Source organism: Equus quagga, chromosome 11 (assembly GCF_021613505.1).
Source record: "Equus quagga isolate Etosha38 chromosome 11, UCLA_HA_Equagga_1.0, whole genome shotgun sequence".
NCBI classification, from domain to species: domain Eukaryota; kingdom Metazoa; phylum Chordata; class Mammalia; order Perissodactyla; family Equidae; genus Equus; species Equus quagga.
Window position 1 is genome coordinate 57,959,031 of NC_060277.1, and position 22,564 is coordinate 57,981,594.

The following is a 22,564-nucleotide window of genomic DNA, read 5'->3' on the forward strand; positions in this document are numbered from 1 at the left end:
GACCGAGTGGCCCGGGAGACCTGGGGAGGGTGAGGCAGAGCGAGCCGAGGGGACGGTGCCCAGAGCCGGCGGGCGCGTCCTCGCGCCTCCGCGTGCGTCCTGGCCGCCGCCGGGGAGCGGGGACCTGCTCTCCAACGGGGCTCGCCCCGGGGGCCTTCTCTGGGTGCGGATGGCGGCGGAGCGAGCAAAAGTTACCAGAACCGCAAAACACTCGGGAGCGGGGTTTGTTTGAAAACCAGGAGTAGCGTCTGGAAGCTCAGGCATCTAAACAAGGATCTTGAAGCGGAGGAGGAAGGCGAGTTGTCCGTGGTGGATTTAGACGTCCAACACTGTTTCTTCGGAATCATCTAGTCAACCTCTGCACGAGGAAACCAGAGGCGTCCTGTCCCACACGCTCCTCCCCCGGGTGACTGTGTTCAAAAGACGTTTTTAATGTGGTTCTCTTTGGGGCTGAGGTTTTTTCTTATCTTCATGTGTAGGACTCTTTTTGCATGGTCTGTTTAAAAGTAAGGTGGGTTTTTAAAACCACAAGAACCACAAAAAATAAAATCCCATCCTTGTTCTTCTACCAGTTTGGGTGGGTTTTGAGCCAACGGGTAGGAGGACCTTTCATTGGACAAGAAGAACCTGGTGTGTTTTTAAGGCCGAAATAAGCCTTTGGCCATGGGGGTAGACATTCTGCACCTGCAGTGATAAGGCGGGCAGGTGTGAGCTCCTGGCATGGGGACACAGTTGTTTGTGGAATCTTGAGATGCCTGCCCTGGTGTGCACGGTGGCAAGAATAATGCCAGGGACAAAGCCATGAAACGACAAACCACACAGTGGGAAGGGGTTTGTAAAGTTCTCTCGCAGAGCGAAAGCAGTGCATGGTATGGAATCTCAGTACTTGGGGCTCAGTTCTCTGCTTTGATCTCAGAAGGTGAGTTGGGAAACAGCCACGTGAACTTAAACAGTCTTGTTACCTCTTCTAGCCTCTGCTTATTCACCCATGAAATGAAGATAATCCATGCTTTGGCCCGCTCGCAGAGTTGCTGTGAGAAAGGTCTCCGTAAGGCTGTTATTGCTGTAATAGTACCAAAAAATAGATAAGGCAGCTTTCTGAGCCTAGCCCCTCCCAGCAACAGGTCCTCGGTCCCTGTTGGCCTCCACAGGAATCTCGTCCCCTTGATGCAGGGACCTCCCTCCATCTCCAGGGACAAGCACTAAGCCCCTCGCCCTTGCTGTTTGTGTGTACACTGTGGATACACATATATGACCACGTTATTACAAATATAATGTAGGTTCTTTGTAGAAAAAATAGAAAACCAAAACAAAAGGAAAAAAAACCCTCTGAGATCTCATCACCAAGAGATACTCTGGGCATTTCCCTTCCAGCCCTCTGTGTGTGTTTCTGTGTGACTACTTTATGCAGGGAGGCCTAGAGTTCCGACCCCCCTTTAGTTGCTCAGGAACCGCCTGTGTGAGCCCCTCCTGGTCTCTCTCCGCCTCTGTTCCTGTCTGCTCTGAGTTTCCCATTTTCTGAGGGGCTTGGGGGAGGAGGAGCTCACCCCTTCTTTTCCCTGCTCAGTGTCCAGTGCTCTGCTCTCCAGGCCACCCGTCAAACAGGTGGGATGCCCGAGCTGGCTCTGCTCTCCGTGGTGTTCTCTCTCCCATTCTGGGCCTCTCCTAGCAACCCTGACCTGTGAGGATCCAAGACAGGGTTCAGGCGAAGGTGCTAGAACTTACCGCTCGCCCACTGAGCTTTACATGAGCCGTGTAAGAGAGAATAATGCAGAACACAAAAGAAAGTGTGAGATGGACACTGCTCATCTGAAAAGATGCTCTCCAAACTTTTTCCACTTATCCTGCAGAAGCTTTAGGAAAACATGTATTTGTGAGGCAGGGAAGACGGTAGGTAGTTGAAATAACTTAGTCTGGGCATTTGAACCATGCTTTCTCTTTGTCATTAGCATCTCATTGCCAGGCTGAATTGTCAGAGTCCTGAAAGGTAATCCCAAAGAGCCCCACAGGCGTGGGCTGTGCCCGCATGTAAGGAGGTGGAATAGCCTGGGCCCAAACTGAGGGAGCTTGTTTCCCTCTCTGTCGAGAGAGGAGTACCTGGGAGAGAGCTAGACGGCCTTCCAGAGCCGCAGGGCAGAGAGACCGGGCCGGCCCCGCAAGGGTGAGGGCATCTGGAGAGACTGGTTGACTGCAGTCAGAGGACTGCAACAGTTGTCTTTGACCCCGTAGGCTGTGGGGAAACAATTAGCAGGGAGTGTTTAGTGACAGGTCAGGTTCGGCAGAAGCAAGTCGGTAGAGGGAGAAGATAATCCAGGCCTCAGGTGTTGCAGGCCTAAGAGGAGAAGACTGTCAATCTGGAAGACGTTCCAAAGGGTGATACGGGTGGGTGCGCAGAGGAAACCTGGGAGTGGCCCAGGACCTTCCCTCTCTCCTCCCCAACCTCACCAAGGCCTGACTGTCTCCCTGCTGGATCTGTGCCTTCAGCTCTCCACTGGCGTGCTCCGAGCCCCGGCCGCTGCAGCCTCCACCTGGTCCCTCCCTCTTCAGCTCCTGCTCCCAAATGCCCCACATGGAGCCACCTACTCCTCTGCTTCAAACTAAATTTACCTAGGAGCTTGTCACCTGCTTTCCTTGGTCTTGTTAGGTCCTCTAGGGTTTGGTCCCCTGCCAAGCTGCCAGCCTTTATCTTGTTTTGCCATCTCCCACTTGCCCTCCACTCAGCTTTTTTCAGTACCCCAGCCATGCCTCAGACCCCACACCCGCCTGGTACTCTCCGTTCCCTCTGCCTGGAATGTTCTCCCAGGACACAGAGGCCACCTTCACCTGCCTATTCACCATTCGGGTTTCAGCTGAATTTCTTTTCCTCCAGAACCTTCCCCTGGCTCCATGCTGTGCTGTCATGGCTCCTGTCTCTCCATAGCGCCCATCATACATGGAATTGGCTGTGTTATTCTGTGTTGAATATCTTTCCCTGCTACACTGTGGGTTCCGTGGGGTAGGAATGGAGCCATGGTGTTCACCTTGCTCGTTTCCACACCCCCAGTGCTTGGCATGTACTTTGTGCTCCAAAGCTATTGACCTGAACTGACCATCTGTGAGTCAGATGACTTGGTTCCATTTGCACCTCTGCTGCTAACTAGCTGTGACTTGGGGGTGGTTGCTCAGCCTGCCTGCCTGTGCTTCCTCATGTGTCAAAGAAGGGGCTGCATCTGACGGTCTCGCAGGCTCCTTCCAGTGCTGCCCTTCTGCCGCCAGGAGGGAACGCCCCTCTCGCAGGCGTCCATGGGAGAGGGGTCAGAAAGGGGCCCTCTGGAAGTGTGCTCATATAGCACACTGGGTGGGTTTACAGCTGTTGCCCCTCTGGCATCTGGCCGTGGAGAACAGCCTTCCAAAGCTGCCAGGTGGTAAGAGTTTTGTTTATTGCTGCTTGGCCAAAAAATGAGCAGGGTCTCTGTGTGACAAGGAGACATAGAGGCACAATCAGTCTGGCCTTTTCTGTTGTCTGTTTGATTACATCTGAGCCACTGCTGGTTCAGGCTGTTGTTGAGACAGCTGTCCTTGAGACCTCCGGGGGAGCAAGGCTGTGTCTAGGTTGGCTGACTCTCGGGGCACAGTAACATGCCCTGTGATGGCACAGTTCTGAAGGATCCTGTCCTTGACCACCACGTCTTGATTGGGTGTATATGTGGCGGGTGATGTATTGAAAGGCAGATTCCCTCAGCCCCACAGTCGTCTGGAATCGGTCTCTTGAGACAGGGCTGTGTATGGGCATTCTGAACAACATCCCTGGGTGTTCCTTGTGTGCATGCACCCCACACTGCGGCCAAGAGCTCACCCAAAGGGCTTGAAACCAGGATCTGAGAACAAGCACGAGGTTCACAAATGTGAACTCTAGAGCCCGGTCCTCTAGGGGCTGAAGCCCAGTAGGGGCTGCTGCGTGGGGCAGTTTGAGCGCCTTGTTACTGCTGTGACCCTGGCAAGACCGTGGCGGCCCCAACCAAGAAACAGCTCACATGAACGAGCTTAACTCAGCTAGACTTCCTGGCCTGTCTACGAGACTTCCCTGTTCCCACCCTTGGCCTGGGCACACACCCTGAGAAAGCGCCCTTCCCAATCCAGGTAAAAAAGAGGTTCCGTGCAGTGGCGTTTGTAGTGGCAAAGTCTAGGAAGTGGCCCAAGGCCTGACTGTAGAGGAGATTGAACACGTTCTCCCGTGAAGCCATGAGAAACAGCTATGAGTGTAAGCTGCGGGGAGGCAGGGCACTGTGGGGTGGAAATGGAATGTTCCGTGCAAAAGAGGAAAACTGGTTTTGTGATACAGCTGTTTACAATAGTTTATGTGCATAAAGGCTTATAGGACAATGACTTGAAAAGATTTGAAAGTGATGGTGAGTTTATCAAAAAAAGGACCCCATGACATTTAAAGATATAAACCTAAATTCGCAAAGAGACACCAAGCTCCACTGAGTGAAACCACAGAGACTATCTGTGAGAGTGGTGATAAGGCCTAAACTGTGGCCAGTCCCCTGGTACAGGCCTACAGGGGTCCACTGGCTCTAGCTTTAGGTTCTACAGAATTGGGTTTTTCATACCAACCTTTTTTATTTCCACTCCCGCCCCAGCTTTGTGTTGTGCCCTGTCTTCTGTGTCATGTGGTTTACTTTTGCGGTATGTTCTGAAGGCACCCCTGCTGTGTGGCAGAAGGCCCTGCTGGAGGCTAAAGGCCCCTTCGTTTCTGTGGTAGTGAGAGGGGTACCTGGTCATGGCTGGAATTTGATGCAGGAAAAGTATGGTTAGAAACATGGCCATGGTTAGAAACAGGCCTGTCATGTGTTGAAGATGAGGGCCCGTAAGCGGAGTTGGAAACTGTCTGCTCCCCAGATGGGGATTTGGGGAAGAAAAGAGGGCAGTCATCTGAACTGTCACAGGCGGGGCCTGATCAGGTCCCCATGTGGCTGCAGTGCTGGCAGACAGGCTGTGTGTGGGGGCTGATGGAGGTGGGGACAGAAGGCTGTGTCCTTGGGAGCCTGAAAAGATGAGACTTGTCTGAGCTCAGAAGACAAGAGTCTGTTTCCCTTGAAGGACTGTGAGAGGCAGCTCTGCCGACTGGACCAGCACAAGCACCTCCGTTTCCCGGGGCATCAGCTTTGAAAGGGGCACCTGGGGCAGACACGGGCAGTGGCAGCAGCAGTGAGTTCTTAGGCACCTGTTCTCTCTCCTAGGAAGTGGGAGTCAGATGAATCCCCCCTTTGGACCACATAACCCTCCCAGGAGAGGGGCTTTCCCAGGAGGCACTGGACCGCCTGGGTCTGGCAGATGGGGGACGGGAGGTGGTTTTAAATTAACCTAGGGGAATAAGGTAAGTGTGCGGTCCTGCAGCTGAAGCGTTGTGGCGTGACCACAGTATTCCTAGAATTGAGAGGAAGAATGACTCACGGTTCCAGAAGCTGAATTTGTTCTCACATCTGAGGCTCCACAGAATGCAGGAATTCAAGGTGCTCGTCAGACTGGTAGCGTTTCACCCCAAGATTCCAGATCCACTGGCCTTTTGGTGGGATGATGGCATTTCTGCCTCAGGTGCTCCTGTCTGTGGAATGTCTTCTTGGCCGTTGAAGGCTGTATTCTCTCGGGTCCTCACTAGGAGTCTGGGATAAGAATCGGTCATCCCAGAAGGCAGCCTCCGACAACTTCAGAGAAAATATATGCGTGATCTAGGCAGGAGCATCTTAAGTGAAAAGTGAAATTAAAAGCTAGGAAGTTCTCAAAAACGTGATTCTGATGGCAGTTGCAAATGAACTTTAAGATTTTGCAGGAAGCCCACCAGAAATCGCACATTTGCCTGTGAAAGCTGGTGGAGCTCACTACAAGCTGTTTCTTTACTCCTGGCTGGAGTTGACGGGGTGGGGGGGAGCGCCCCAGGAAGAGCACCCCTCTCCTTCGACTGTGATGGTTGGCACTCATCTGCAACTCCTTGTTTTCTGTCTCTGCCCAGTTCTTGGCCCAGCTGATGGTGTTTCTGATCAGCTTCATAAGCTCCGTGTTCTGCGGCCACCTGGGGAAGCTGGAGCTGGACGCTGTCACACTCGCCATCGCAGTACGTATGGGACGTTCCACACAGATTGATGACAGCCATCTGGATTAGGTTCCTCTCGCAGCTCTTACAAATTTCCACAAGTCAGTGGCTTCAAACAACACAAATGCATTGTTCGACAGTGCTGGAGGTCAGCAGTCGGCTAGGGGTCTCACTGGGCCAAAATCAAGGTGTTGGCAGGGCTGCAGCCTTATTTCCATCTGCAGCCTTAATTCTCCTTTGCTTTGTAACATCACAGGTCCCCTCCTGTTCCTCACATGTAACCTCACATATTCTGGGGGTTAGGACGGGCCATCTTTGGAGGATCATTATTCTGTCTCCCACATCAGTTAGTTTGTACTCCATAGAGCTCTGGCTCCTGCTCGTGGTCCCACATCTGGGGGAAGGAGTCATAAAAGATTGGTTGAAGTTGGCCTTCATCAGGAGAAACTGTCACCCCCGACTCCTACCCCCATGATTTGTCTGCCCTTCTGAGAGTCCTAATCTGGAAATGGAACTGGAAGATGAAATCCTGGATCCTAGTGTCCAAACCTAAAATTGAGAGGAACGCCAAATCCTCTCTGTATCCTAGATGTGAACCCCCAAAATCAAAGAGAGATATCGTTGACCCCCGCCGGGGGTTAACTGTCTGTGCATGGCCGAAGGGCCCTGCCAACTTGTTTAGTTCGGCCAGCTGGGTGTTTCTAGGAAAATGGACTCGATGGCCTTAGCGGGTGTGTCCCGTTCTCCTGCTCAGCCTCCTTGATTCCCCTTTTTCTCTGGCCCTGCCGAGGCGCACGGTCTCCTTACCTGCCTGCCCCTGAGGCATTTGAGTTTGCCACCTCTGAACTCTGCAAGACTACTCTGAACGAGTCCCCAGGCTTACCCAGATAGTTTCCCTTTCAGGGGCAATGTGCACAATCCCGAGTTTAATATCCTTTTTTGTATTTTCATGTTTGGAAATTTGGGGGAAGACAGAAAGGCACTCAGCAAGCCTCCGGCAGGTTCTCTTGATCAAGTAAGCGCAAGAAAGCTGATGCTTCTAGGCTCAGCCGGGTTTGGGCTGTTGTCTCTGGGTGCCTCCCTGCCGGCTCAGGTGGAGGCAGCAGGTTCCAGACACGGAGGCATCAGACATCCCGTAATGCCACTCCTTGGGTTTGAGAGTGCTGCCCTGGGCTCCCCAAAGCTCTGGGGACTCCAGGGTTTTGTTGATGACCCTGGTCAAGACAAGTGTACCTAGAAGGCCCCTAGCACTAGCCTTGACTTCAGAGACTTGCTTCTGTGCTCCCAGAGTCCTTCAGAATATTGCAACAGGCTGTGCTTGGTCTTGAGCAAGTGGACTTATCCAAAACTGCCACTGTACCATGTAGTGTTCCCCTTCAGGAGGATTCACGTTCCTTTGAGACTGGAGAGCAAATGCCCAAGATTTAAAAAGAAACAGGCTAGGTAATAACCACTGGCTTAGGTTTTTCTTCCCTCTCTAAACTTGTGCATGTCCTTTAATTTAGCTGGCCCAATGGATTTGTGCAGGGGCTCCAGGCAAACAACAGAGTTGATTCGGTTGACTTGCTAGGGTCGACGGTGGTGCTCCGCAGGCTCTCATCAGTGTAGACGGAGAACGTGCCTTCCGGTCTCCCTTTACCTCTGCATGGCCTTCTCCTTCCTTTGTTTCCAGGTTATCAATGTCACTGGTGTCTCGGTGGGATTTGGCTTATCTTCTGCTTGCGACACCCTTATCTCCCAGGTAAGTGGAAGCCCCAGGTCACTCTCACAGTGACCCTGGACATCTTCCCGTGAGTGTAGCTAGAGGAACCCCACCAGCAGGAAGGGAGAGTCGTGTGCACAGGGGGAGGAAATCCTCAGCAGCAGACTCGGCAGCAGGTGTCAGACGGCAGCCAGTTCTCCTTACCTGCTTTCTTGGAAATGTGGCTGGATGTCACTCAGACTTTTGAAGTAGTATTCGTCTGCACGACTGCCTCACACTACATTTTGACCAAACGGGACATTTTGTAAAAGTCCCTTTTATCACTTTTCACATTGTTGAGTTTGGTATAGTCTGTGGTTCTCAAACTTCTGTGTGCGTCAGGGGTGCCTGGGGGCTTGATAAAACACAGGTTGCTGGGCCCACCGAGCTGCGTACTGGCCAATGTTGAAGAAACAGGTCTTGGGTGGGGGAGGGAAATGTCCTGATGGTACTGTTTGCAGCTCCAGTGGTGTAAGTAACCATCACAGAGATGCCACTGATGCGGAGCTGGGAGGGGCATGCACGATCTGGCTTTTGCGAGCCCACAGGAACTGCCCTTGCACATCACTGGCCTCTTCCCAGAGTTTCTGTTTTAGTAGGTCTGGGGTGGCACCCAAAATATTGCATTTCTAAGAAGTTTTCAGGTGATGCGATCCTGACTGTCCGTTAGAATCCACGGGGAGCTTTTAAAAATTATTGCTGTCTGGGTCCCGCCCTGGACCAGTTAAATCCGACTATCTTTAGTGGGACCCTGGCATCAGTGTTTTAAAAATGTTCCCCATGGGCCGGCCCGGTGGCGCAGCGGTTAAGTGCTCACGTTCTATTTCGGCAGCCTGGGGTTCGCCGGTTCGGATCCCAGGTGCGGACATGGCACCGCTTGACAGGCCATGCTGTGGTAGGCATCCCAAATACAAAGTAGAGGAAGATGGGCACGGATGTTAGCTCAGCGCCAGTCTTCCTCAGCGAAAAGAGGAGGATTGGCAGCAGATGTTAGTTCAGGGCTGATCTTCCTCAAAAAACAAAAAAAAAGGAAATGTTCCCCATATGATTCTAAGGGGCAGCCAAGGTTGAGAACCACTAATAGCTGAAGAATGTGGCAAAGTCTTTAGGGCCATCTGTCTCTTTATGAGGCGTGATTGAAGGCCTTTGGGGGGCCAGGGGAGGTGCCATTTCTGTGCTAACGGGTTCACTTTGGCTGTGTGCACCCAGACATATGGGAGCCGGAACTTGAAGCACGTGGGGGTCATCCTGCAGAGGGGCGTGCTGGTGCTCCTCCTCTGCTGCTTCCCCTGCTGGGCGCTCTTCCTCAACACCCAGCAGATCCTGCTGCTCTTCAGGCAGGACCCGGATGTGTCCAGGTAAGAGGGGCCGCACCAGGTAAGAGGGGCCTCGCCATGGCAGGATTGGGGTTGATCCCAGAAGAGAGACCGTCCCATCCCAAGTCAGCCTTGGGAATTATGAAGGCCAGGATCAATGCCACACACCAGCTGACTTCCACCAGGCCTTAGTGCTTTCCACACCTGGCACGTAAGATCTAGGCCCCTCCTCGTCTGGGTGACTTCTAGGGTCAATAGTTTCGAGTGAAATAAGATTTGTAGACATCCTTCACATAGGATGGTAGTTTGTGGCATCTTTTTGTGGTTTTGTGATTCTTGACCCTGGTTGATACCTGGGTGCTTTGAAAACCCAACCATGCCTGGTCCCCTTCCCCTCCCAGCATTCTGTTTTAATTAATCCAGGGTGCAGCCCGGGCATGCATGTCTTTCAAAGCTCTAATGTGCTGCCAAGTTTGACACCCCTGGTTTAGTTGATAAAGACCTTTAAAAGTCCTTGTTCAGCCCAGTGGCTCTCAACCCAGAGGATGTTTGACAGTGTCGGGAGGTGTTTCTGGTTGTCACATCTGTTATTGGGTGTTGCTACTGGTAGAAGCCAGGGATGCTTTGAAACATGCTACAATGCACAGGACAGTTCCTCGTAGCCGAGAATTATCCGGCCGTGGTGCCAAGGTGGAAAAACCCTGTCCTAGACCTAAAGGCTTGGAGGAACCAAGACAGGTAATTTGGGTTTGAGATGACAAGTTCTATGTGTAAATTTTCACATTTGCTCCAGCACTTAGGCCCACTCGTTTAGAAAGAGCCAGAATATGTCAGGCGCTTCAGCTGGTTTGTCGTGCCTGCCTTTCCCTTGGCATGGAGACCTCCGTCACCTTTTTTTTCCCTTTCATTATATAGGCTTACCCAGACCTATGTCACGATCTTCATTCCAGCTCTACCTGTAAGTTGTCAAGGGCTCAGAGGTTCCCCGTAAAAGGTGGCTGGGATGGCCCTGCGCTCGAGGAATTGGCTCAGTCTTACCTGATTCTCACATGTGGTGTTGGCACCTTCAAGGAAGTGCGGTTTTACTTATGCCCATGGAGGTAATGAACATTTCTCCCTTGAGATCTCAACACCAGGGCCAAGTGACTCCAGGAGGCCGCTTTCTTGAACTCCTATAGCTGGAAGGACCTCCAAGGTCATCCACAGAGAGGAAGTCAGACCTTTGTGTAGGGCACATTCTTCCCCGTGTCAGAAGCCCTGAGGCCTCTCTCGGAACCCACAGACCTTGTTTTGCTTGCTGAGTGTGCTCACACAGAACCCTGAGTGTGTGTGGACGTTTGTCACGGTCGCGTGTGGTTAGTGAACAGTCAGAGCTAATTTTACTGAGTTGGACGGTGTAGCTGTATTAGTCTGCTTGTGCTGCCATGACAAAATACCACAGACTGGGCGTCTTAAACAACAGGGCTTTATTCTCTCACAGTTCTAGAAGCTGGCAAGTCCCAGATCGAGGTGTCACAGGGCTGGTTTCCTCTGAGGCTCTCTCCTTCGCCTGCATGGCTGCCTTCTTGCTGCCTCTTCACGTGGTCGCTCTTCCACCATTCGAGTGCACTGCTGGTGTCTCCTCTTCTTATAAGGACGCCAGTCCTATTGGATTAGGGCCCCACCCAAATGGCCCCATTTCAACTTAACCCCCTCTTTAAAGACCTTATCTCCAGTCACATTGGGGGTTGGGGCTTCGACATGTGAATTTTAGGGGACACAATTAAATCCTTCACAATAGCCATCTGTCCTCATACTTGGCATTGTGATCTTTAATTTATCTTGCAACCTTTTAAATTTAATATTCCTTAATTATTCCACTGAATAGGATTATAGCCTCGTCTACAAGGGAGGTGCCCCCCTAGAGTTTGTCCAGGGGCCTCCTTTACGCCCAGAAGACTCCTTGCTGTGCTCCCAAGGAAACTGCTCTTCCAGACTCTGAGGTTGCTTGGATCTTGTTTGTCTGTAAAGGAGAAGAGGGGAACACCTCGGCCCTTGACACCTGGCTCCCACTCCTTTCCCCTGAGGGTGGCACAGCTCTGTGGCTCATGTAGGAGCACAGGGCAGCCAAGCCGTGGCTCCCAACTCATTTCTGCGTGGCAAGACCAAAACATTAACGCTCATCTCTCATTTTCTTGTAGGCAACCTTCCTTTATGCATTACAAGTGAAATATTTGCTCAACCAGGTAATGCAGACTCTCTTTTTTCTTTGGGGGAGCTAATGGGAGTTTCTACCTTTCTGGAATTGGGAGTCCTGAAAATACTCAGGGAGACCAGGGTGGAGTTGCTCGCCTGCTGGCAGCCGCTGAAATGCATTTCCCCATGTTGTCATGCAGGACTTTGTGTGGAGAGATTTGTTAAGTGATATCAAGGAAAAGACATTTTTCTTGGCTCTGGAAAATTCTTATCTGATTCTTGCTTGGAAATATTGCCATTGGCAGGATAGTGTCAGAACTGTAGTGTTCTTTGGCTCTGTGCCGTCACTGGGTCCCTGGAAGTCAGGGTGTGTGCCTCTCTGCTCCCAGAGAGGACTGTCAGCTCTGGGAACCAGCCTCTGCTCCGCTCTGTCCGAAAGGCCCCACTTCCCTCAGTGGGGACATGAAAGCCCAGATTGTAACGACACCTCACGTCCCTCAGAACTCTTCATACGTGAGTAACAGCAATGGCCAGAAGCCCAGGATGGCTGCCCTGGCTCAGTGGCTATGGATTTATGATGCAAGCATACGTGGGACCGTTGACTTCCTTCCAGATAAATCCAGGCGAATGAGAGTCAGGCCCTGGGTCATGGCCATACAGGCGGGCTCTCCAGGGCATATGTAACAGCAGGGGCAAGGGAGCGGGGAGAGAAGGGAAGAAGTTTTCTACCTATTTAATGTTCTTAAAATTAAGGTTTTACTGTATTAACAAAACACTATTTCAAATCTTCATTAGGATCAGAATTATATACTGGAGAGGTCTGTAAAGAGGCAGAAATCAGCTTGTCTGGGCTCTAGGCTGTCCGCTCCTAGTCTGACCTCATTTGAAGCCTTGGCACCTGCAGGGCCTCCCCCTGTCATTCTCTAAGGTGCCGGGGCTCCTAAGTGCAGGTTCTACCTTGATCTCTTGAGCCTGGTTGTGAAAACCCCTCTCTCTAATACCCTGAGACAGAGGGAATGACCTAGAAGTAGGGGCCCTGAGCTGACAGGGGTCGGGAAGTGTGACCTGGATCATGGAGGACATGGAGGGTTCCCAAGGCGGAAGGAGGGTTTTTCATTGTCAGGAGAAGAGATGAGAGTTATGGACACGATCCAAACAGAAGATGATGAAAGTCTGTGATGAAGAAAGAATTGCCCTTTGGGAGCACAAGAGACCTGAGGATAGGGTGGGTCCCAGAGAATGAAATGCCCTGTTGGCTCTAGGGACCACAGGAGAGGAAGTGCTTGCATTTAACCCAGTTCCATCCTGGGGGCCTAGCCCATTTGTGAGTGTAGGACGAAAGAGAAGCAGCTGGTTTGGGGAGAAAGTTTGTACAGTTGGAGAGGGTACAGGGTGGAAGAGAACCAGATGAAACCCAGGGGAACGCTTTGAATTTTAGGGGGAGAGTGAGAGGACTTTGGAAAAGCAGGTGACCCCATTGGCCCTTACACTGAGGGAAGCTGTCTCCTTGTATGTTTTTGGTTTCCATCTGTATGCCCATGTCTCCCACATTTGTATCTTTAACCTCCAAACATTGTTTCCCGTGCCTGGAGGGGCCCCATGCATGTTTCACACTTGACCTCCTTGTCACCCCCACAAGGCTGCTGCTCTGCTTTCCTGCATTTTTTTCATTTAGTGACGTCGAACATTTTCTCTCCCAGTAACCTGTCCTTCATACATGCCACCGTCTGTGACTCCGTCTTTCCCTTTGCTCCCACATCTGATTGGTCACTGAGTCCTGTACGTGCCCCCCGCTCCTCTCTGTCCTCCGTGCCTCACCCTCCCTCTTCTGTACCACTTTAGGGGGTCCCTCCCAGTCTCCCTGCCACCAGGGTTTCCTTGGGTCAGTCCCCCACCACACTGCTGCTTTTACCATCTCCCTGAAATGACCACCTAACTCCCTGCTGCAAACTAACCAGGGTCCTGTAAGTAAGTGAGCCAGTAGAGTGGCTGGCTGAGATCCTCGCCCTGGCCCCTGAGGCCAAGATCCCCACCACCACTGGAGCTGCCCTGCAGGCGGTGGAGTTGATCCATTGACCTGTAGCATCGCGAGACCAGGGGAGCTGTGGGTTCCTGCAGACAAAGGGGCGGAGTTACCCTGAGATACGGAAGGATGGAGTTCAGGGGAAATCCAGCTGGAGCCGTGTCCGGTAGGCTCAGAGCAAAGCAGGCTGTGAGCAGAGCAAAGGGGTCCACGCCGGGTCTGCACTGCCAAGTGGACCCAAGGCCTCTCCCCTTGGGAACAGCAAAGCTGAGAGAGAGGTGGAAGGCGGGTGGATGTAGATGGCTGTGTCCAGATGTTCGTGGGAAGCTCTGCTCCTGGTTGGAAATTGAGGCTGCTTTTTTGTGTGAAAGTAACTTTAATCCTCCAGGCAGGAGTGAGATGCTGTATTTTTGTGGGTATGATTTCAAACTGCAGAATTTCAACCAGTCTGTGATTTTAGAGAACCAGGTTTCTCAGAGAGTAAGAAAGCAGTAGTCATTGAAAGAAGGGGTGAGACGACACTTTACAGCTGGGAGAAGTGGTGTTTCCTCTTAGCTTCACAGCTGGCTTCGTCCACGTCTGTTTTTCTTTCCCAGTGCCTGGCAGGGCAGATTTTTACTTTCTTAGTCCCATGCCATTTTACTCTCATGCCTTTGGTCTTAGTTGAGATGCCAAGTAGACTGGACTTTTCTGCCCCAGGGCCAGATATGATGGAGTCCATTTCACACTCTGGTTTCATAAGCTCTCCTTAGGTCAATTTTCTGAATCTCAATTTTGGCCGAGAAAGTGTTGTACTTTCACCCACTGTCCAATGTGAAAGGTGACTTGTTTCTACTTTTTAATCCTTGCTGGTCCTTGCAGTCTCATAGATGAGCCGTTTCTCTTCTTCCCTCTCTGCGGTCTTCCCACCTCCTGCCTCTGACTGTCTCTGGCCAGAACTATGCTCTTCATGCCTCAGAGGCATGAGAGGAGGCTTGCGGGGGTGGGGAGGGAGGCAGGAGTAGGAAGGACGGGACATCCACAGTCAGATCCTTCTGGGACGCCTGTCACAGCCTGCCACGCAGGCTGCTTCGAGCCTGCTGCATGTGGGTTCCGTGATCTCCAGCACAGCGTGCCGTCTCTCCTTGTTTCAGGGAATCGTACTGCCCCAGATTGTAACTGGAGTTGCAGCCAACCTTGTCAATGCCCTCACCAACTATCTGTTTCTTCATCAGTTGCATCTCGGGGTGATGTGAGTCCGAATGATTCTTGGGGCGGGGGAAGGAATGACCTGCATGTGCCTTTTGCGGGCACGGGGGAGAGTGGGACCTTTAGCTGGTCATTGTGTCCATGTGTGGTCTCCTCCTTGGGCCACTCGGGAAAGCACTGTCGGGGATGGAGAGTAATGCTGCTCTGGGAAGAAGATGACCTCGGGGCTGCTGCAAGTGGTGGGTGCTCATCTTGGCGCCAAGTGTGCTGGGGAGAGGATGCAGGACAGGCGCCATCCCTCATCGGGACTGTTCTTCCCAGGGGTTCAGCACTGGCAAATACGATTTCCCAGTTCACCCTGGCTCTGCTCCTCTTCCTCTACATCGTTGGGAGGAAACTGCATCAAGCTACCTGGGGAGGTAAGGACTGCCTTTTGTCTTCCAACTTGGATGTGGGTTTTGTCTTGGGGTGAGCTCCAGCCCGATGGCTGGACGTGTTAGACATGTGTCTGTGTCCCGCCTGCAGGATGGTCCCTGGAGTGTCTGCAGGACTGGGCCTCCTTTTTCCACCTGGCCATCCCCAGCATGCTCATGCTGTGCATTGAGTGGTGGGCCTACGAGATCGGAAGCTTCCTGAGCGGTCAGTGTGGGGACAGATGGTGATGGCTGGCGGAAATGCAGGGGCCCTGTTGGGCAGCACGGTGTCAGCTGTCTCTCTCCACCAGGTATCCTGGGCATGGTGGAGCTGGGAGCCCAGTCTGTTGTGTATGAACTGGCCATCATCGTGTACATGGTGAGTGGCGGAGAGCTGCTGTGGAGGTGCTAGACGTTTCCCTTGAAAGAGTCCTAAGAATGAGCATAGGTGTTCAAACCATTAAGTCATAATTTGTGAAGTGATTCACAAAGGTAAAATTTCATCCTAGAGCCAGAGAGGGTCCTTTTGGTGTGGTGGGATCTTCCCGTGTGCTGAAGGGGATGGGGAGAAACTCCAAATGTTCACTGCTGCGTCCCCGTCTCCTAACTCAGTTCAAAGCTGAAAGACATGATTTGATTGCCACACTTGCCAAACATGAAGACTCTTTTTCAGTTGTCGTAACACAAGTGCCTTGGGGGCAGGTGGGGGTAAAAAGGGTAAGGGTGTTGGCTGTATGGCAATACGGGCTACGCTCCTGCATCTCACCGAGCTCCACTCTGGTCTGATGCTCTTAAGACTCGGTGTGACCCCTCCTGTGTTAGACCCAGAAGAATCTAAAGCAGGGTCTTGAGCAGATAGTTGTGTAGCAGCGTTATTCACAACAGCCACAACGTGGAAGCAACCCAAGTCTCCACTCGTGGATGAATCGAGAAATAAAATGTGGTCTGTCCATACACTGGAATATTATTCAGCCTTGAAAAGGAAGGAAATTTTGATATGCTATAGAAGAACCCCAGTTATTAGAGGCTTTCCTTTGACTTGTTTTACTGAAAACATCACCTGGAAATTTTGAAGAGCTTTCTTCTCCAGCAAGTGTCACTTTAGACATAGAATGAAAGATGGGGACAGAAAGGAAGTGTGTAATGTTGAGAGGGACTACAGCCAGCCCACAGGCTTTGGCCTTGTTTGTACTACTAATGCCTAGATTTCCCCCAAGACTGGTTATATTTAAAAAGTACATTGACAATGTTTCCTGTTTTCTTTACGAGTCATTCTTTTGAGGACCTATGTTTTTTGTTTTTGCTTTTTTCTATCCTCAGCAGAATTTTTTAACTGGAATTTGTCACTTCAACACTTTTAAAATTTTGTGTGTATTTTATATTTCAGTAAGTTCAGTAACTACATCTAAATCAAGTGCTTAATGGTATATAGTCTCCCACTGTATGTCGTATAATTTTTAAACCCATCTCCTGCTGTGGAGTATTTAGTTTATTTCCAGTGTTTCAATATTATTAACAACACTTCAGTGAACATCTTAGGACAAATATCTTTGTATACTTGATTATTTCTATAAGCTAAATTTCTAAAAGTAAAACTTATTTACAATTTTGTCTTTTGCATATATTGCCATATGCTTTGCAGCAGGCTTATAAGAATTACATTTAGGGGCTGGCCCCGCGGCCAAGAGGTTAAGTTCACGCGCTCCGCTGCAGGCGGCCCGGTGTTTCGTTGGTTCGAATCCTGGGCGCGGACATGGCACTGCTCATCAAACCATGCTGAGGCAGCATCCCACATGCCACAACTAGAAGGACCCACAACGAAGAATATACAACTATGTACTGGGGAGCTTTGGGGAGAAAAAGGAAAAAAATAAAAATCTTTAAAAAAAAAATTACATTTATATTTCTCCCTAATCAAAAGAAGGATTTATATTCTTTACTCATATTCACCAATTGTTTACATTTTGCCCCATTTGCTCGCTCACTCACTCACTGTATCATCTCCACAGCCCATGTTCAAATACCACCCGTTGTTCTGATAATGTCCTTCATAACTATTTTTCTCTAGAATTAGGGAGCCATGCCTTTTTACTATCCTTTAAGCTAGAACAGAGCCTCAGCCTTTCTTTGTTTTTCTCGACCTTGACATTTTTGAAGAATAGAGGCCACTATATACAGACTTGCCCTCAATTTGTTGTAGATGGTACTTCCTCATGAACAGATTCTGACTCTACATTTTTGGCAGGAATACTACAGAAATGCCGCTGTGTCCTTCTCCTGCGTGGTATCAGGAGGCACGTGATGTGGATTTGTCCCATTATTGGTGATTTTAACTGATTGCTTGGCTAAGATGCTGTCTGCCAGTTTCTCCACCATCAAGTTACTCTCTTTCCCTTTATAATCTTAAACAGTTTGTGGGGAGGTCTGTAAGTTTTCTCCCACTGGTGAGTTTCTAGGCAGGGATGGGCTTCCAATTCTTTTACGTTCCTCAATCTGTGTGTCAGACCTTCTTTGGTCCTGTTCTTAGTCATCCTGATCATAAAGCAAAACTCATGTTTAATGAGTGATTAATCTTTTTTCTTTATTAATGCTAATTTCTCAAGTATAAATTTTTAGATAATAGTAATGGCTGGTCTTTATTGAACGGTTACTACATATGAGGCGCTATTCTAAGCAGTTAGCATGTATGGACTCATTCAATCCCCACAGTAACTCTACAAGGTAGGTTCTATTACAAGATCCCTTTTACAGATAAGACAGCCAAGGTCTAGAGAGGGTAAGTGATGTGCTCAGGTCACACAGCTGTTGGGTGCCTGAGCCAGGATTTGGAGCCAGACTGTCTGGCTTCAGAATTCCCATTGCTAACCACATGCTGTGCTGCTTCTCTATCTCCTTTGGCACCACCCTTCCCCTCACAAAAAGAATGGCACTGCTATCAGCATTGTATGTGTCTTTCTGTTTTCTTAAGTTCATTTTATCCAGTATTTTTTTTTGGGAAAAAAAAAAGGCCACTGTTTCAGGACACTGTCTTCTAACCTTGATCCCTGGATGGTCTTTCAGTACAGACCTAGCTTGGCTCCTGGTGGTCCTCCTCCCGCAGCCAGTGGGGGAATGTGACTGTGCATCCCTCCCATTGCACAGGTTGGAAGCTCTGCAGAAAAGCCCAGTGTGTGATGTGAGTCACAGCTGGGGTTCCAGGTTCCACATTAGCCTGGGGGCTGCCAGCTAGACGAAGGGGATGTTGCAAATTAGTCTTCTCAGAACTCTGAGGACCACATGTTACCAATGAGGTGTGAAGTGGGGTCTACCGGCCCCTCTTCCCTGGGGAAGGCACACGGTTAGGCTCAGAACTGAGCGGAGAGGCAGGGCTCCTCTCCCGCTCCCAGCGTCGTTGTTGTGAGTTTCCTTTTCATTTCAGATACCTACAGGCTTCAGTGTAGCTGCCAGCGTCCGGGTAGGGAACGCGCTGGGTGCCGGAAACATTGAGCAGGCCAAGAGGTCCTCAGCTGTCGCCCTGCTGATCACAGGTGCGCAGACCCTTCGTCAGTGGTGTGCCCACGCAGTCTGCCCTCGAGACCCTGGGTCCCTGCAGAGCTCCTTTTTCACTGTGCCATTTCTTCTGCCATTTTACCTCCAGGACTCTTTGCTGTCATCTTTTGTGTCCTGCTGTTGAGCTGTAAGGATCTTGTGGGGTACATTTTCACTACTGACGGGTGAGTGCTGAGATTTTCTTGAAATGTGAAATCTGTGGTAAAGAAATGCTTGGGTAAATGCTTTCACACTGTGGTGGTTGTGTCTTGGAGGGTGCGTGAGTCTTCTGCAAGATCAGAAACTTGCTGATGTTACCCGGGAAGAACTGACTAGCAACAGGAACTAGTTTATAATCTAGAATGCCAGGTTAATGGGCATTGGTGGTGATCCTTGCTTCTGGTACTCACGATAGTCATGTATTTTAAAGAAGGAAACTCCTGTATGGTACCATGGGTTACATTTTCAGTTAATTATTTCACTCCCCTTGACAAGAATCGTCTTGGTATCTCAGAATCTGCCCAAGTGCCTGGTTTGTAGTGGTTGCCTAATATATTTGTTAATCCGAATTGAAGTTAAAATCTCACTAATGAGCTGTTTGAAAAAATCACATGATGAGATGGATTGTTGAAGAAGAATTCTTGTACAGGTTGGTTTGGTTGCTTTTGTCAATGAGGCTTGCTGGTGCATCTGACCGTGTAGATATATTGTGTGGCTGCCTCTTATTTGGGATTCTTTATCAGCAATTACAAAATGCAAATTGACTTTTTCTTCATGGATTCGAGAAGCAGGTGGAGTGGACAGAACATTCACAATCTTGTCTTCGGGTGTTTGTGTCTTGACTTCTGATGTTGTCATCTTTCAGCCTCAGCCATTTTTGCTGGGGGGAAATAAGCTGTTCACATGTCCTCACTTCAGACTTCATGGGAGGGCAGCCAGAAATCCTTCTCATTTTCTTCAAAGAGAATCAGAATTCACTTTATCAGAGGTGCATCCTGCACTGATGGCTTCAGCAGGAATGCAGTGGATGTGTGATTCTGAATCTCTCCACTTCTGGAAACCATACAGAACAGAAAAAAGAATGAAAAACAAAAGGCCCACGACCTATATCTTTGATGAAATTAGGAGACATAGAAAACTCACAAAATCAAATTATTTGTAAGCCTGCCAGGATCAACTGAAACTGGCAGAATCAATGACATAGATTCTAACAGTGACATAGATTCTTAACCTAATCAGAGAGGGAAAAAGGAGAGAGCACCTCCATATGAAGTAAGACGGGAAAATTTCTAAAAGCAATAATTTTTTTAAAGCGTAAGAGACTAGTTTGCACAACTTTTGTAAGTAGATTAAAAAATCTGGAAGGAATAAATAATTTTCTAGGACAATAATTTATCAAAACTTACCCTAGAAAACATGGAAGATCTACACAGACTGGTTTCCTTAGAAGAAATAAGAAAAAATTACTTTAAAATTTTAAAACACCAATCCCAGAGGGTTCCAAAGGAGAATTTTCTAAAACCTTTAAAATGGAGGTAATTCCAATGCTGTTTTAACTGTTCCAGAATGTAGAAAAAGGAAAACTCCCTCATTCTGTTTATGAAGCAAATGTAATGTTGGTACCAAGATCTGACAAAGTTTGCTCATGTAAAAGAAAGCAAGCTACAGACCAATCTCACTTATTAATATCGGTTTTAAAATCCAAAATAAAATATTGTAGACAGAATTCAGCAGCACATTAAAAATAATACATTTCTGGGGTCGGCCTGGTGGTGTAGTGGTTAAGATTACACGCTTCGCTTTGGTGGCCCGGGCTTCATGGGTTCAGATCCTGGGCACAGACTGATGCACGGCTCATCAAGCTGTGCTGTGGTGGTGTCCTTCATACAAAATAGAGGAAGACTGGCACAGACATTAGCTCAGCGACAGTCTTCCTCACCAAAAAAAATATATATATGGAATATAAAAGTGACTGTAACATATTAAGTGGGAAAATCAAGATGTATAACGTCGTATAGAGAATATTATGTGTGAACTAATAGAGTCTAGAAGGGGAAAATAAGAATATATATTTGTATTTCCTTATGTTTTCGTAAGCAGTGGACAAACACAGACAGTCCTAAGAACTGTTCCCTGATCGGGAGGGTGGTAATGGGAGGACTGGGAAAGGAGTGGAAGGAAGATTTTTCTCCAGATCCTTATCATGTTGTTTGATTTCTTTTAACTGTTTGCATGTGTTACCTATTTGAACAATAAAATTAAATTTGAATAAAAGCACTATGCTTCTTTCCTCTGTTTGGAGTGGGGAGGGAGTGACCATCCTGTTCCATGCTGGATTTCTTATTTATATGTTCATTCAACAAATATTTATTGCCAGAAAATGTTCTAGGTTTGTTGTTAATCACTCAAGGGTGTTATGCATTTCTTCCTTTCCTATGTCAGTGGCAGCATTCAAGCATAGTCATTAAAATCCGACTTTCTAACTTTAGAGGTTAGGGCCCATTTCTAGGAGCCAAGAATAATTCCGTAAACTGTATCTGTGACTTTTATAGCTTGCCAACCTTGGCTCCATCGAGGGAACCTTAGCTCTTGGTGGTTGTGCTTCATTCAGCCACACGGAGAGAGACACGTGGAATCATGTTAAAAGAAGGATCGCACTATCATCTAAATTTTATTTTGGGGGCAGAGGGGAGTACAGAATCATTTGATGTACCTGTCTGCATTGATCAAATGGACTCTATTTTTTCTGAAAGTCGTGAGTGACGGCGTACAGTTGCTTTCTTCTACATCCTGAGCAGCGTGTTGGCTGCAAATCCTGAGCCTCTCCAGTTGTGCGCAGAAGCTGAGCCGTCATCGGAGCTGCAGTGTTCTACTCTTTCCACACGTCCGTTTCCTAATCCTCATGCGCTTTATTTTCCTAACAGAGAAATCGTTGCTCTGGTGGCCCAGGTGGTTCCAATTTATGCTGTTTCCCATCTCTTCGAAGGCCTTGCTGTAAGTATTATGCAGTGTTCCCTTCAGCACTTTTATGATCTGTGTGTTTCCTCTGATGATGGTAAATTTAAAGGGAGAAGAGAGGCTTGGGGAGGTGGAATATTTTTATCATATTCCCTTGACAAGAATGCGGTCGCATGATCGTGGGTTGTGAGTGAGAGCTGACAGCATGGGCACTGCTCGGGGATGGCGGTCTCTCAGAAGCATCGGCAGCGTTCACACTGACGGATGTTATCTGCCCACAGTGTACCAGTGGTGGCATCCTGCGGGGAAGTGGCAATCAGAAGATTGGCGCCATCGTGAATGCCATTGGGTATTATGTGGTTGGTCTCCCCATCGGGATTGCGCTGATGTTTGCGGCCAGACTCGGAGTGGTTGGTAAGCCTCACCTGTGGGCAGGCAGAGCTGAGTCATCACAGGCCCAGGAAATGACTGTCAGAGCAGGTAGACTTTTTTGAGACTCGCCTCTGGAACTGGGAGCTGTCCCACATTCCTTCTGTGCACTGTCAGAGAGACAGTGCGGGGGCAGGAGGTAGCCAGGGGCCCAAGGCTGCAGATCGTGCTCCTCTTGCCCAGGCGGGCCGTCTTCCACTGTTGAGCAGAGCGTGATGCCCTTTCTACTCACCTCCCTGTCCTGTGTCAGCAAGTTCTCACCTCTTCAAAGTTGGGGACAGCAGGGACTGCTGAAGAAGCATTCGGAAGTGTACCTTTTGTGCCCCAGGTTCTGTTCTTTAGTGATAGCCCTTGTATGGTGAGACCCTGAGAGTGAGTCTGCAGGACTGACTGAGGCCATCATAACTTGGCTATACTGAAGTGTTTGGGTTGAGGCAGGGGAAGCCACCGTTCACCTTATTGTGACTCTTACAGAACTGGTGGTAGCATCTGTGGGGACTGTGTACATCCGAGAGCGACGCCCCCTGTGTCTTAGCCCACTCAGCTGAGAGGATTCACAGAAGGCAAGGCATAGGGAGTGACCCCAGAGCTGTGCTCTTGGTGTTGCCTTCATCGCCGTTCTACAGCCCCCGCCTCCTGCCTGGTACAACCTTTTCAGCCATGTGTCTTGTGTGTCTCCCCACAAGGGCATGGATGTGATATGTGTGAGCAGCACAGAAG

At 49.5% G+C, this 22,564-nt stretch overlaps 1 protein-coding gene across 1 annotated transcript in view; it reads left to right on the forward strand.

Moving 5' to 3' along the window:
- Positions 1 to 22,564, forward strand: part of LOC124247979 (multidrug and toxin extrusion protein 1-like) — a 36,133-nt gene that overhangs the window by 591 nt on the left and 12,978 nt on the right. Inside the window, exons 2-14 of the mRNA XM_046677900.1 lie at positions 5,993 to 6,094; positions 7,746 to 7,814; positions 9,024 to 9,172; positions 10,046 to 10,088; positions 11,311 to 11,355; positions 14,462 to 14,559; positions 14,838 to 14,935; positions 15,042 to 15,155; positions 15,241 to 15,308; positions 18,348 to 18,456; positions 18,567 to 18,642; positions 21,382 to 21,451; positions 21,697 to 21,829. Of these exons, the coding sequence (XP_046533856.1) occupies positions 5,993 to 6,094; positions 7,746 to 7,814; positions 9,024 to 9,172; positions 10,046 to 10,088; positions 11,311 to 11,355; positions 14,462 to 14,559; positions 14,838 to 14,935; positions 15,042 to 15,155; positions 15,241 to 15,308; positions 18,348 to 18,456; positions 18,567 to 18,642; positions 21,382 to 21,451; positions 21,697 to 21,829 (1,174 nt within the window). The remainder of the gene's footprint in view (positions 1 to 5,992; positions 6,095 to 7,745; positions 7,815 to 9,023; positions 9,173 to 10,045; positions 10,089 to 11,310; positions 11,356 to 14,461; positions 14,560 to 14,837; positions 14,936 to 15,041; positions 15,156 to 15,240; positions 15,309 to 18,347; positions 18,457 to 18,566; positions 18,643 to 21,381; positions 21,452 to 21,696; positions 21,830 to 22,564) is intronic.